Raw genomic sequence first — 13,913 nt, forward strand, 5'->3', positions numbered from 1 at the left:
TGTACTGTGTAGAAAAATTAGCACAAAATACAGCCTTTATTAATTCTGTTTCCAGCAGCTACAATAGTTTTTGAAGCTGTTTTAGTGATATTCAGTTTTGATTTCACCATATTTATATCTACATATGGGACCCTTTCAAATAAATTAAAAAGCTGTCAAATAAAAATAATTAAAAAAAAAAATCTTTTGTCCTCCACCTTTTAAGGCACTGTCGATCAGCTTTTGACTTTTTACAGATGGACCACGCATAGGCAGCCCATTATTGCTAATAATCTTTTACTATTGCTTTCAATAGCGTTTGCTATTGTTTTGGGTGTACTTGGCTTCAACCATATAATGGGCTAGATAGCCTTGTGCCATTCCCTGTTCTCAATCAAACTTCCTTGGACCATAAAATAGGAATCTAAAGAAGAAATTGTCCAAAAACCATTTAAGAGCTTTATTAAACTTTCAGCGAGTTGCTGTGCGAGTGGAATTCGAGCGCCGCCTGGTGGTCGTTCGCAGCACTGCAAGGCGAGTCGTCAGTCACTAGTCACTTCCTGCTGCAGCTGCTTAGGGTGGGACGGACGGTGGAGGTGCCGAGGCTGCTTCTCTGCCGAAACATTCGTTTCCTGCCCTTGGACGCGAATTCACAGCGATCAAAATGCCAGTAAGGTTCTATCTAGCCTTTTGTGCTGCTGTACGTTCAGGCTGCGGCGTTCTAGTAGTCGCTGGCTGCAGTTAGCGCGTAGATAAATGTACCGGAGTCGGGGACTGAAAATCAGGAAGTAGGATCGCAGGCCTGAACAGAGGCAGAGCAGACGAAGAATTGCAGCATTTTAATTGGTTTGTGGTATAGCCTAGATGTAGAACCAAAGAGGAACGTGGCGTTCTTTTAATCGTCCGAGCTGAATGGCTAATGTCCTTACATGGGCAAATCTGTTGCCACTGGGTAGGTTAAGAAATGCAAAACGGAAGGGGACTCAGAAATCTTAAAGGTATTATTAGTTTTATTGTGATAGGAAGCAGGGGTGGACTGACAGTGATCTGGGCCCCCCCCAGGCAGTAATGGTCATTGGACCCCCTCCTGGCTGCTATTTTGTTTTGTTCCATTTGTACCCCGTGCTTTCCCACTCATGGCAGGCGCAATGCGGCTTACATGGAGCAATGGAGGGTTAAGTGACTTGCCCAGAGTCACAAGGAGCTGCCTGTGCCTGAAGTGGGAATTGAACTCAGTTCTTCAGGACCAAAGTCTACCACCCTAACCACTAGGCCACTCCACCACTCACCTTGTGCTGTTCCCTCCTGTGCACTACAGTCCCTAAGCCTCGGTGAGCCCTTCCTACCTTGAAAGGCACTGGTAGTCTAGTGGCTTCTGGGGCAGGAAAGAACCCCACTCCAGTGACGATCCTAGGTCAGCTGCCACCTGGGCAGATCGCCGATGCACCCCCCCCCCCCCCCCCCGGTTCATTCTTGGCTGCTGGGAGCAGCCGCACGGCTCTCGGCTCCCTGCTCCATCTGCCCCGGAAGAGGAGGTAACCTGTTCCAGGGCAGAGGGAGCAGGGAAACAGCGGAGCCTCTCTGCACCCCTCCAGTGGCGTGCATCCTGGGTGGACCACCCCCACCGCCCTGCCCTTGCTACCGCTGCCCCACTCTTTCCTGCCTGGCGCCGCCATGTTTTCAAAATAAGTGCCAAGACATCTCGTGGGTCTCGGCAGCCATTTTTAAAACATGGCAGCGGTGGTTTGAATAGCAGCAGTGGGCAGGAAAGAGTGTTCTTTCCTGCCCCAGTAGAGGCCACTAGACCACCAGGGCCCTTCAGGGTGGGGGGGAGAGAAGCTGTAGTGTGTGGCAGCAGAAGGGGAGGGAGAGAGCCTCGGGGCCCTGCTCAGTCACTGCCCAATTGCCCGAATAGTCAGGCTACCCCTAATAGCAAATCTGATTTATTTCTGCGTGTTTGCTAAATTCAAACAGCAAGTTTATTCTCACATAAAAGATTAAAAGACTTGACGCAGTCCTGCGTTTCGGCGTTTACCGTGCCTGCCTCAGGAGTCAATTTCAATTATCTCAGCCACTGGTGATAACACATAAATGGGCTTGAGAATCCAATAATACAGCATTCAGTGAAGACACAAGAAGGTATCGTCACAGTAACAAATTCAAGCATAATTGCGTGTCAGCCAAGGACAGGCATAGCTGTATGCTGTATTATTGGATTCTCAATCCCATTTATGTGTTGTTAATTGCCAGTGGCTGAGATAATTGACATTGACTCCTGAGGCAGGCGTGGTAATGATAAAGAGGATGGGACAACTTCCCTATGAGGAAAAGCTAAAACGGCTAGGGTTCTTCAGCTTGGAGAAAAGACGACTGAGGGGAGATATGATAGAGGTCTGTAAAATAATGAGTGGAGTGGAATGGGTAGACGTGAATCGCTTGTTCTTTCCCGCAATGAAGCTACAAAGTAGTAAATTTAAAACAAATCTGAGAGAATTTTTCTTCACTCAACATGTAATTAAACTCTGGAATTCGTTGCCAGAGAATGTAGTAAAAGCAGTTAGCATAGCGGGGTTTAAAAAAAAGGTTTCGATGGCTTCCTAAAGGAAAAGTCCATCGACCATTATTAAGATGGACTTGGGGAAAATACACTGCTTATAAGCAGCATAAAATGATCTTGGCAGGTACTTGTGACCTGGATTGGCCACTGCTGGAAACAGGATGGTGGGCTTGATGGTCCTTTGGTCTGTCCCGGTATGGCAATATTTATGTGAGAATAAACCTGCTGTTTAGATATATAGTTGGTCTACCCCCTACTTCTATTTTTTTTTTGTATATTGTTTGATTTGTGGTTAGGGGGACACTTCTTTTTGTTTTGTTTGCTAAATTTGCCGCTGGAGCTGCATTTTGAATGTATTTATTATACTTACATAAACACAGACCATTAGAATATGATGCTTCAACTGTCTGCGTACAAGTAAAACTATTGAAACTCTGTGTTTGCTCCGCAGGCTTACCACTCCACCCTCATGGACCCTGATACCAAGTTAATTGGTAATATGGCCTTGTTGCCAATTCGAAGCCAGTTCAAAGGACCAGCACCCAGAGAAAGTGAGTACAGGTTAAGCCGTGTCTTACCTTTTGAAATGGCTTGTTTATTTTCAAGGGCAAGACTGCTAAGCTGCCTCAACTCAGGTAGGTAAGTTTTTGAATGCCACTTTATATGGAGCTATAAACTAAAAATATCAAAAGGAAACTGGTTCCATTCATACACTGTACTTATAAATACAGAACACAGTTATCAATGTGTAAGTCAGAGTTCTTCAAATAAAGGAGGAGAACGCCTCAAAAACAAGCCCCTCCCACGGATATAAATGGGATGAAAGCTACAAATTCATCATGATAGGCGTTTCTGCAAACCTCCTCATTTTAAAACATTTTTTTGAAAAGTTCTTTTTCTTAATGCTCAGTAACCAAGCCGCTCTGTCGAGTAAGCTATACAAAATTTTTTTTACTTAACTTCGGCTAACTGCAGACTTTCTCCTCCCAGACCGTGATTCAACTGTGGTCAACGGGTCCCGTTTCACATTCCGCTGCTTCAGGACCACAGCCATTCAATCAACCAGTTCATCGGTCATAAATCAATCCGTTCAAAAATGCCCTTCATGCTACCGTCTTAAATTCCTGCTAAATGCTTTTGATACCAATTTTAATTGGAGCACTGTATTTACCATATAAACTATTGTGCAAGATCATAACCACATTAGTTGCAATTGCAGTAGTAAAAAGAAAAATAGAAAGAATAGCCTCCCCCCCCTCCAATCTGCCTTACAACCCTGATGGACTAGTGGTGTACTTGGGGCAGGTGCTATGCCCCAGTTGCAGCAGCCATTTTGAGAGCAGAGCTGAATTGGGCAGGAGTAACTGGGGATTGCTCCCTTCTCAGCTACATCCCTAGACCACCAGGGATTGTAAGATAGGCCTCTGGGGTCCAGGAGGGAGGGAGACAAATGGAACAAGGCACAAATTTTCGGCTTTCACTGAAAACACTTGATCATTTTTGGGCGAAACTGGAAACGTGGCCTATTAAAATAACTTTTTGGCTGAAAGGCTATTAGGCCAGTTTCAGCACCATAACCGTTTCTTATCTGAAGACGAAGGGTTTCCTTTGAAAGCTAATCAAAAAAAGGTATTAAATTAGTCCAATAAAAAAGGTATCATCTTATTTTCTTTTCTGTGTTTTGATTTATTTCTATTTAGCACCAAAACCGAAAGTCAGTTGGCCTGTACAGCAGACTGTGCTGCCTCTTTCAGCTTGAAGTAGGCTTGGGCTGCCTTTGACGGGGGAACCCAAGACTGTTGTCTCATTTGATCGCTCAGTGCAAATATGCAGACGCTGATATTCTAAATAGGCCCTGTTGCTGAAAATTCTTTCTTCACTCAGTTTTTCCTCCCTTTTTTTAGCTAAAGATATGGATATTATCGAAGAAGCCATCTACTACTTCAAAGCCAACGTCTTCTTCAAAAATTATGAAATTAAGGTGAGCTTTGCAAGACTCCTAAGCACTGCTGCTTTTCAATACAAGAAAGATAGTGCATATCATCCGAGTCTGCCATGATTTCAGCCAGTTGGAATTGTGTACTTGTACTATCGAGCGCTTCCCAGGACCTCAAGTGATCATTAGCCCCTCAGTTCTAGAAATGACAGCCAAAGTCAGTTGTACAATTGGGCGCAGTTATAGAATAGGCCCTATTACTAATTTGGGAAGTAACTGGTGATGGCATCCAGTAATTTTTGTAAACTGGTACTAATTGGGGGTGTAACAGACTGTAAACAGTGTGCTTAATTAACTTCTCTCGTACACTAATGCAAAGGGAGCATTGACATGGGTGGGGCATGGGCAGGTCAGGTTGTTCTGACTATTCTTGCACATGCTTTATAGAATAGTTACATTTACTCGCCCAACTGCCACAATTAGGTGCCACCATTTTCGCCAATGGTGAAGTCGCACCTAAAGTTTGATGTGTAACTGTGGACTTACACTAGTATTCTAGAACAGATTTGGTGCGCAACTCTGCTGTTATAAAATACTAGCTTAGTACTCATTTTTTTGGCACCTATATTGAATTTATTCCCTTGTGCTTGACTTTGAAAAGATTTGTTGTGTCTGTTTCAGAATGTAACTTGCTAGCAGCATCTCTTCTTATTCCTGGAGGGCTGCCTAGGGATCGGGGTGTCTCTTATTTGAAGTCTGTGTGGTTTGGTGTCCTGCCCTCCGCCTGCCCAGGGATGAAGGTGTCTCTTATTCAAAGTCTGTGACCTGGTGTCCTGCCCAGGGTGTCTCTTATTCAAAGTCTGTGTGGTTTGGTGTCCTGTTCTCTGGCTGCACAGGGTGTCTCTTCTCCAAACCTCAGAATACTATATTTTGTCTTTCTAGCAGCCCCTAGAGGGATTGGGTAGCTTGAGTATTGCATTTGAGGTCACTGTATAATGGACTTTTTTGTACAGACCACGAGGTGGGGGTGGGGAAGTATATTTTCAACTTAGAATTGTTGTAATAAAATACAGCTTTTGCTGGCATTGTTAGTGTTTGTTGGTAGAACTGCATAAGTGCTGTTTAAGCTTTTAGCTGATGTGTAACTGTATCTTTTGGGTTGTGAATCCTGGGCTTATGTTACCTTTGTCTTGCAGAATGAGGCTGATAGAACTCTGATCTACATAACCCTCTACATCTCTGAGTGCCTAAAGAAATTGCAGAAGGTAAGTCTTTACTGTTTTTTTGCACTTTGAGCGTTATTCAGAAAGGCGTTAGTTAAGGTAAGGAAGATATTTGCATCAGGGAGGGTCCCTGGAGCCAGGCTGTTTGGCTGTCCTGTCTCAGGTATGTGGGCCACTGCACTGCCAGACCCTGGTGAGTGATTCCAGGGGGTTTACGCATGAGGGGGTTTTCCTTCCAGTCCTATGCCAACAAAAATGGCAGGTTATTTTAAGAGCATATAACATTATATAGCCATAGGTGGCCTTTCAGTTGGCTATGGAGATGACCCATTTTGGGTTTTCTTGTAATCTACTGGACTCATGTTTCTTTCCTTATAAATTAACTTCCATCCCTTCACTCTAGTTATTCTCTTCAACGTTTTCAGTCCTTTTTCCTAATCTGATGTAAATACGGTAGAGATCCTTCCCACATTTGAATCAAGAGCAAAATAAGGGGGAACTGGAGTTGGCTTTTGGCTATTCTTTCGGGGTTTTTTTAGTTGGGGGGGAAAAGACAGTTATGTGTCGGTTATGTGTTCCTCAGTGCAATTCCAGAGGCCAAGGAGAGAAAGAAATGTACACTCTAGGAATCACAAACTTCCCGATCCCTGGAGAGCCAGGCTTCCCGCTCAATGCCATGTATGCAAAGCCTGCCAGCAAACAGGAAGATGGTAAGTGGCTCAGCCTTTGGCAGCTTTCGTACACACAGCTAATAACACAACTGCAGTAGCTTGGGTTTACTAAATGCCACCTCACTTAACGTACCTGCTCATCAGGACTGGAAAAGTCACGATAAGGCTGATATTCAACATGATGGGCAGAGTATAAATTAGACTGTTTCACATCCTATATAATAATTTGCACCTCCAATGTTCCATGTCTGGCTGCCTGGGTTCGTAACATCTCCTGACGTCAGCCAGCCTCCAGCGTTCCATTCCCCCTCACTGTCCTGCCCTCGCGTCAAGACGTAATGACGTCAGGAGGGATGTTACGAGTGGAACGGAAGCCAGCGCCAGCCAGCCAGAGAAAGTTCAGGTACAAATCGAGGGGAGGAGAGAATTACAGAACATCAAGGGAAGGGGGGGAGGAAGAGAAGGGAAGGGCAGAGAATTGATGGACATGGATGGGATGGGAGGACAGTAGAGGAGAGAATCGCGGGACACGGATGAGAGGGCAGGGAAGAGGAGAATCGCTGGACATGGAGGGGAGGGAAGAATTGTTGGACATGGAGGAGAGGGCAGGGGAGAGAGAGAAAAAAAAAAAAAAGCTTACATGACAGCCTTCCTAGGGCCCATTTCATTGTTGAGGAAACGGGCATATTTCCACTAGTTATATATATATATATATTCCATTAGATGTCTCACTTATTCATGTGTCTGTATAGCCCAGTTAGATATATCATGTGTACATTTTAGCAACTGAATATTTAGAGAGAATCCACGTACGTGTAGAACTCGGTAGATCCCACGGAGTAGCAAGCAAAAAGTAGGAGTGGGAATGTGTACCAGGCTTATCCAAAGACTAGAGCCAAACAAAATTTTATGTATAAACGGTTTTTATTGATGGACATACTTCAATTCAAACATATTAAATGCTTACAATTTATATCCTTACCGATATTTCTATAGCAGCACATATCTTACAACATGTCTATCCCATCACTTTTTTAACATTTGCCCTCTCCCCCCTCCCCCCCCCCCCCCCCCCCCCCCCCCCAGGAAAATGAAAAACAACAACCTCTGGATTTGAGCTTCATACTTCCTATTGACACTCTCGTCAAACCTTATCCAATTCTTAGTCGCTTGCACGAGGGGCTTATAACTTCATTATATCGGTCCTAGCCTATTAAGTACAGCCAAACAAAATTTTAACAAACAAAATTTATTAATATATTTTTTTAAAAGGGGACTCGACACAATGTTGTGTTTCGGCCTAGGTGGCCTGCATCAGGAGTCTTATAACCTTGATTGATTACAAAACTCATGAACTGTTGGTATGAAATGATCTTGTGCCTCAACTGGAAAATAGAAATCTTGAAGCAATAATTTCAAAATGGTCTTTAGAAAGACCGTTGTGTTGATCCGTAAAACACTGGGGTATAAGCGAATGCGGTAATCATGCCTCAAGCATGTTATAAAGCACTAGTTCCTTAAAACAGACACCATGAGGCTTATTTTCAAAGCACATATTTTAGAAAGTTAAATAGGTTACTTTATAACTTTGTAAGTCTATGTGCTTTGAAAATGAAGAGCCATGTATGTTAATACAATAGCAGAAGCAAAAGCGCCTTACTGAAAACAGATCACAGTGATATATACTATTTTGCTTTTCTTAAAGGCACCTCTCAGATTGTGCTGAGATTTACATGACCTGGGAGGGCTGAGGATATGCACAGTGAAAATTTTTTTCCAGTGCATGTATGTAAATCGTGTAGCACCTTTTGAATATGCAGTACAGGTGATGCTTGGTCTCCGTTTTTGTCTCTCACAGAAGTGATGCGGGCATACTTACAGCAGCTCAGACAGGAGACTGGCCTCAGGCTGTGTGAGAAAGTATTCGATCCCCAGAGTGACAAACCCAGCAAGGTAAGTACAAGCCTGTTTCATGCATCGTACATTTCTCGGGCGCAGCAGGACTCAGGCAATGTCTGCAACCCCTACAGAAAACCACACAGGAACCATACAACCTCTCAAAGCATTTTACAGTTGTTTTATGTTGAAATATATTTATTGGTATTTAACAAGATTCAAAGTTAACACAAAATGCACAAATACATCATCCGTGAGCACACATCCCATCAGTACCCCTTCCCCCACCGAAAATGCCCGCCATGGTGGCAACAAGTAATACAACAAACCTGTCTTGGTTATACCAGGGAGTCCAACAGTACTATTGACCAATTTGTAGGCAGTATTGGGATTAGCAATCCAAGGTGTTCAAAAAGACAGAACGAGCCTTTGTAAAACGGCCCCTAGGCCCTTACAATCTGGGGGTTAGTGCTTTAGTAAAAGGGCCTCTTAGTCTTCCTGTAGTTACCATAATCTAAGCTCATGAAAAAAAAGTTCATTATTTTCAGTTCTCTACTGCAATTTCTGAGTTTTTTTTTTTACGTCTGGCCTTCAGTAAAAAAAAAAAAAGGAATATCTTTTCTCAGCTCTTTGCGTGTCCGGTGGTTCTTGTTAAACATACAATAATATCTGTGCATCCACTCATTTTTAAGATAACATCTTGGTGAAAACCTTGCACTCACTGTTCCCTGGGAGATAGCTCGCAAGTGTAGTCCTCTGATCCACTTTGGGGTTGTCACTGTTCTGTCCGTATGTGTCCCAGCTACGCGGCGTGGATGCTGGCCAGAAGACGACCCAGGTGTTTCTGCCACAATGCAGAGCAGTGTACTTAACATGTTAAAAGCACGTGTGTTGGTTTGGGAATGCAATGTGTGCTCAGTGTTGACTGTGATCTCTTTGCTAGTGGTGGACCTGCTTTGTGAAGAGGCAGTTCATGAACAAATCACTCTCTGGACCTGGCCAGTGACCCTCTGGGTGCAGCAGGAAGAGAAGCACACCGGACGCTTGAAAAATGATGGATAGTTTTTGCATTTGTTTCATATGAGGAACCCGTTACCTTTGGACCTCTTCTTGAGGGGAAATAAGGGTAAAAGATCGCTTTGGTCTTTGTGCAAAACCATGTTAAGCTGGTGCTTAATTAAAAAAGGAAAAAAATTAAATCAGTTCTACGTTATGTATCTAACCTATATGTTGAGTTTTCTGTCAGAGTAGCTAGCTAAGATTATTGTTGAATTTCTAGAAAATACTTCAGGAATGAGCAGGTACCACACTGGCTGGAGTACCTCTATTTTGCAGGAAATGTATGATGTATTGCTGAATGTTTGAACTCTTCCTTTATTTTAATAAATAAAAAAAACATGACTTAAGTGATAAGAACTTGGTTCAGTGGGTTGTCAGTGTATCTTAAATTCCATCTGTTATAAGAAGGGCCATGCTTCACTTCCACTGTGGCACATGTGATACAAGGTTCTAGATGGGGGGAGGGGTTTTCAAATTCAGTATCCCCAATACAGTTCTCAAAATCACCACAAATAATTTTCAGATGTGTTGGAACAAAACTGGTCTCATATCATGCTTATCCTGAGCACCACAGAAGGCAAAAGTAGAGACTAATAGACGATTCACCACTAGAGACGTGAGTCCAACAGTCTTTATTATATCAGAGACTGTTGGACTCACGTCTCTAGTGGTGAATCGTCTATTAGTCTCTACTTTTGCCTTCTGTGATTCGTCATCGTAGAGAACTTTTCCTGTTCTATATTTTGGATTTTGGTATCCTGAGCACCAGACTCGTCTGTGGGACTTTAGGACTGTATTTGAGAATCACGAAGGGAGGTACCTCCTGCCCCCTCCCCCTTGCCATTACAAAAATGCCTCAAGCTCTGTTCAGCCAGATTTCACAGCTTAGTGTTGGTTTCAAAACTCAAGTAAACACCCACAGAAGGTGATCTCTCCACAGGAGAAACAAAGACAAAAGGTACAAACAGTGGATCCAAAAAGGTCCTCTCTCAGTGGGTGTCTTTCTAAACAAGGTCTTTATTCAAGTCAATAAAAACAACCTGACAAGTGACGTGTTTCGGCTGTAACGGTCTGTGTCAGGGGTCTATTGATCTTTGATGCAAAAAAAACTTGTAAAGCAGATGACACACAGTCAATTGTAGGTTAACAGAAATATCTTCAAACTGATCTTTGAGGATGCTGCCAGTGGTAGGAATAGCATCTAACTTCTACAGTTTCAAATTGTCAATTGTTAACCTACATGAAAAAGAAAAGACTTTAAAATCAACTGCTAAATATTTGTTGCACAGGAAAGTTACTGTGGATTTGATGTGCCTTAATAAAAACATCAAACCAAGTAACGCTCCAGCAAATATCAAATATTGATAAACACATAAAAAAAAATAAACTTGACGTATAAGTAATTCTGAGATAGTCATGAAAAATGTTCTAACTAAGGGAAAGCACTATGGACCGGATTCTGTATAAGACATGGCAAAGAGCACATGTTAAACTGGGCATGCGGCCAATTTACATGTGCTACTTAATTGAGTACGAGGCAATTAGTGATTATTGGCTAACCAATTGTCAATAATTGGAATTTATGCTCGCTTTTTAAGTGCATTCTAAGAAGAGGCGAGCAGGGAAGCCAGAGTTTAAATCCTACTGTGGCTCCCTGCGATCTTGGTATGTCTGAGGCAATGAAAGATCTGCCCCAAGTCACACACACACATTCAGTCCTGTTCTCCAGCTCACATGCCAGGGCCCTCTTTCATGTATATGTGAGGATGACTTTTTTTCCTAGGTGCAGGCTCTTTCCAGCATCTTCCCCCCTCCAGTCCTTTGTTGCTGGCAGTGCTAAATACTCGCTGCCTCCAGCCACCTCAAGGCCTACTAATCATTTCTATAGCACTACTAGATGTTTGTCGCCCCTGTTGCTAAGTGGGGTGGGACATAAGTAATGCCACACTGGGAAAAGACCAAGGGTCCATCGAGCCCAGCATCCTGTCCACGACAGCGGCCAATCCAGGCCAAGGGCACCTGGCAAGCTTCCCAAATGTACAAACATTCTATACAATCAAGCCATTGTGACATCACTAATGAGGTTGGCTCTTACTGGTGGAATGAGCCACTATGACATCACAATAGGTTAAATCACTGCTCTATGTAATAAAAGTGAGCCAAGTAGAGGACATAAGTAATGCCACACTGGGAAAAGACCAAGGGTCCATCGAGCCCAGCATCCTGTTCACGACAGTGGCCAATCCAGGCCACGGGCACCTGGCAAGCTTCCCAAATGTACAAACATTCTGTACATGTTATTCCTGGAATTGTGGATTTTTCCAAGTCCGTTTAGTAGTGGTTTATGGACTTGTCCTTTAGGAAACCGTCCAACCCCTTTTTAAACTCTGCCAAGCTAACCGCCTTCACCACTTTCTCCGGCAATGAATTCCAGAGTTTAATTATGCGTTGGGTGAAGAAACATTTTCTCCGATTTGTTTTAAATGTACTACACTGTAGTTTCATCGCATGCCCCCTAGTCCTAGTATTTTTGGAAAGCGTGAACAGACGCTTCACATCCACCTGTTCCACTCCACTCATTATTTTATATACCTCTATCATGTCTCCCCTCAGCCGTCTCTTCTCCAAGCTGAATAGCCCTAGCCTCCTTAGTCTTTCTTCATAGGGAAGTCGTCCCATCCCCGCTATCATTTTAGTCGCCCTTCGCTGCACCTTTTCCAATTCTACTATATCTTTCTTGAGATGCGGCGACCAGAATTGAACACAATACTCAAGGTGCGGTCGCACTATGGAGCGATATGACGGCATTATAACATCCTCACACCTGTTTTCCATACCTTTCCTAATACCCAACATTCTGTTTGCTTTCCTAGCCGCAGCAGCACACTGACATGTCAGAGGAAACATTCTGGCTGGCTGGATTCAGCAGTTATTTAACACTGCTGCCGCCAGCTGCAAAGGCAAGTTTAAAGGATTGCCAGAGGGGTAGAAAGCATGGGATCTGTGAGGGAAGGAAGAAGAGGGAGAGTTGCTGGACCCAGCAAGAGAGGGAAGAAAGAGGGACACATGCTTGATTCCCAGGGAGCAGGTCAGGAAAGAGAGAGGGAGAGATACTGGCCCCAGGGGAAGTGTGGTGCGGTACAAGAGGAAGGGAACTGTGAGGCAGGATATTGGGAGGGATTTTTTTTTTTGGTTACATTTGTACCCCGCGCTTTCCCACTCATGGTAGGCTCAATGCGGCAGGCGATGGAGGGTTAAGTGACTTGCCCAGAGTCACAAGGAGCTGCCTGTGCCGGGAATCAAACTCAGTTCCTCAGGACCAAAGTCCACCACCCTAACCACTAGGCCACTCCTTCACTGTTGCTACTATTTGAGATTCTACATGGATCACCAGTGTGGCCGCGCAGGCTTCTGCTTCTGTGAGTACGTGCAGGACGTCAGACTCACAGAAACAGAAGCCTGCGCAGCCTTCTACATGGAATGTTGCTAGTGGAATAGCAACATTCCATGTAGAATCTCCAATAGTAGCAACATTCCATGTAGAATCTCCAATAGTATCTATTTTATTTTTGTTACATTTGTACCCTGCGCTTTCCCACTCATGGCAGGCTCAATATGGGGCAATGGAGGGTTAAGTGACTTGCCCAGAGTCACAAGGAGCTGCCTGTGCCTGCAGTGGGAATTGAACTCAGTTCCTCAGTTCCCCAGGACCAAAGTCCACCACCCTAACCACTAGGCCATTCCTCCACAGGGAGTGGGGGGAATAGGGAGTGAAGGGGTAGCCTAATGGTTAGTGCAGCGACCTAAGAACCAGGGGAAGCGAGTTTGATTCCCACTGCAGTTCCTTGTGGCTCTGGGCAAGTCACTTAACCCTCCATTGCCCCAGATACAAAATCAGTACCTGTATATAAAACAAAGTTACCGGTAGCAGGCCGGAGCAGACACTGACTAGTGAGATTAAGAACTTTCTAGTAGTGTCCCACTGGGCAAGTGTGGGTCATATACAATAGCTAAAGAACTCGGCTCCAAGGAGAGGTGGGAGGGTATGTGAGAATATTTGGTCTGCTGTACTTGGAGAACACCTGCTACAGCTGAGTTACTTCACTTTCTCCGAGGACAAGAAGGCCTTTGTATTTTCACAGCTGAGAAGCCCTAGCTACCAGGCTCACTAAAAACAGCCCTAGAAGCAAAATGTTGAGGCCTAGAAGTCAACCTGAAAATATGTACATACGAGTTGTGACAGTTCAACCAAGCACTAAACAAAACTGGGCCTAGGGGGGTTGGAATTGGATTCTAGACACCAAATAAATTCTTCAGCACTGCCTGTCGTATTGGATATCCTGCTGAAGGCAATAATGAGATGTGAATGTATGGATAGATGACCATCACAGCTTTGCAAATCTCCTCTAGGGAGGCTGACCTCAAATGGGCTACTGACATTATGAGCCTTGATATGACCTTCCAGAGTCAGCCCAACCTGGGCATTAGTAAAGGAGATGCAATCTGCTAGCCAATTGGAAACGGTACATTTCCTGATGGCTACTCCCATCCTGTTTGGGTGAAAAGACACAAAAAGCTGGGTGGACTGTCTA

The 13,913-nt window shown here is 44.0% G+C and overlaps 1 protein-coding gene across 1 annotated transcript; it reads left to right on the forward strand.

The window, feature by feature from the left end:
- The first annotated feature begins 529 nt into the window (after positions 1-529).
- ARPC3 (actin related protein 2/3 complex subunit 3) lies at positions 530-9,668 on the forward strand. Its single transcript, XM_030219435.1, has 7 exons — positions 530-649; positions 2,988-3,087; positions 4,441-4,517; positions 5,669-5,737; positions 6,279-6,405; positions 8,225-8,319; positions 9,206-9,668. The coding sequence occupies exons 1-7, from the start codon at positions 644-646 to the stop codon at positions 9,266-9,268; spliced, it is 537 nt and encodes a 178-aa protein (XP_030075295.1). The 5' UTR covers positions 530-643; the 3' UTR covers positions 9,269-9,668.
- The last annotated feature ends 4,245 nt before the right edge of the window (positions 9,669-13,913 follow it).

The sequence above is a fragment of the Microcaecilia unicolor genome, chromosome 11, assembly GCF_901765095.1.
Source record: "Microcaecilia unicolor chromosome 11, aMicUni1.1, whole genome shotgun sequence".
Lineage (NCBI taxonomy): Eukaryota > Metazoa > Chordata > Amphibia > Gymnophiona > Siphonopidae > Microcaecilia > Microcaecilia unicolor.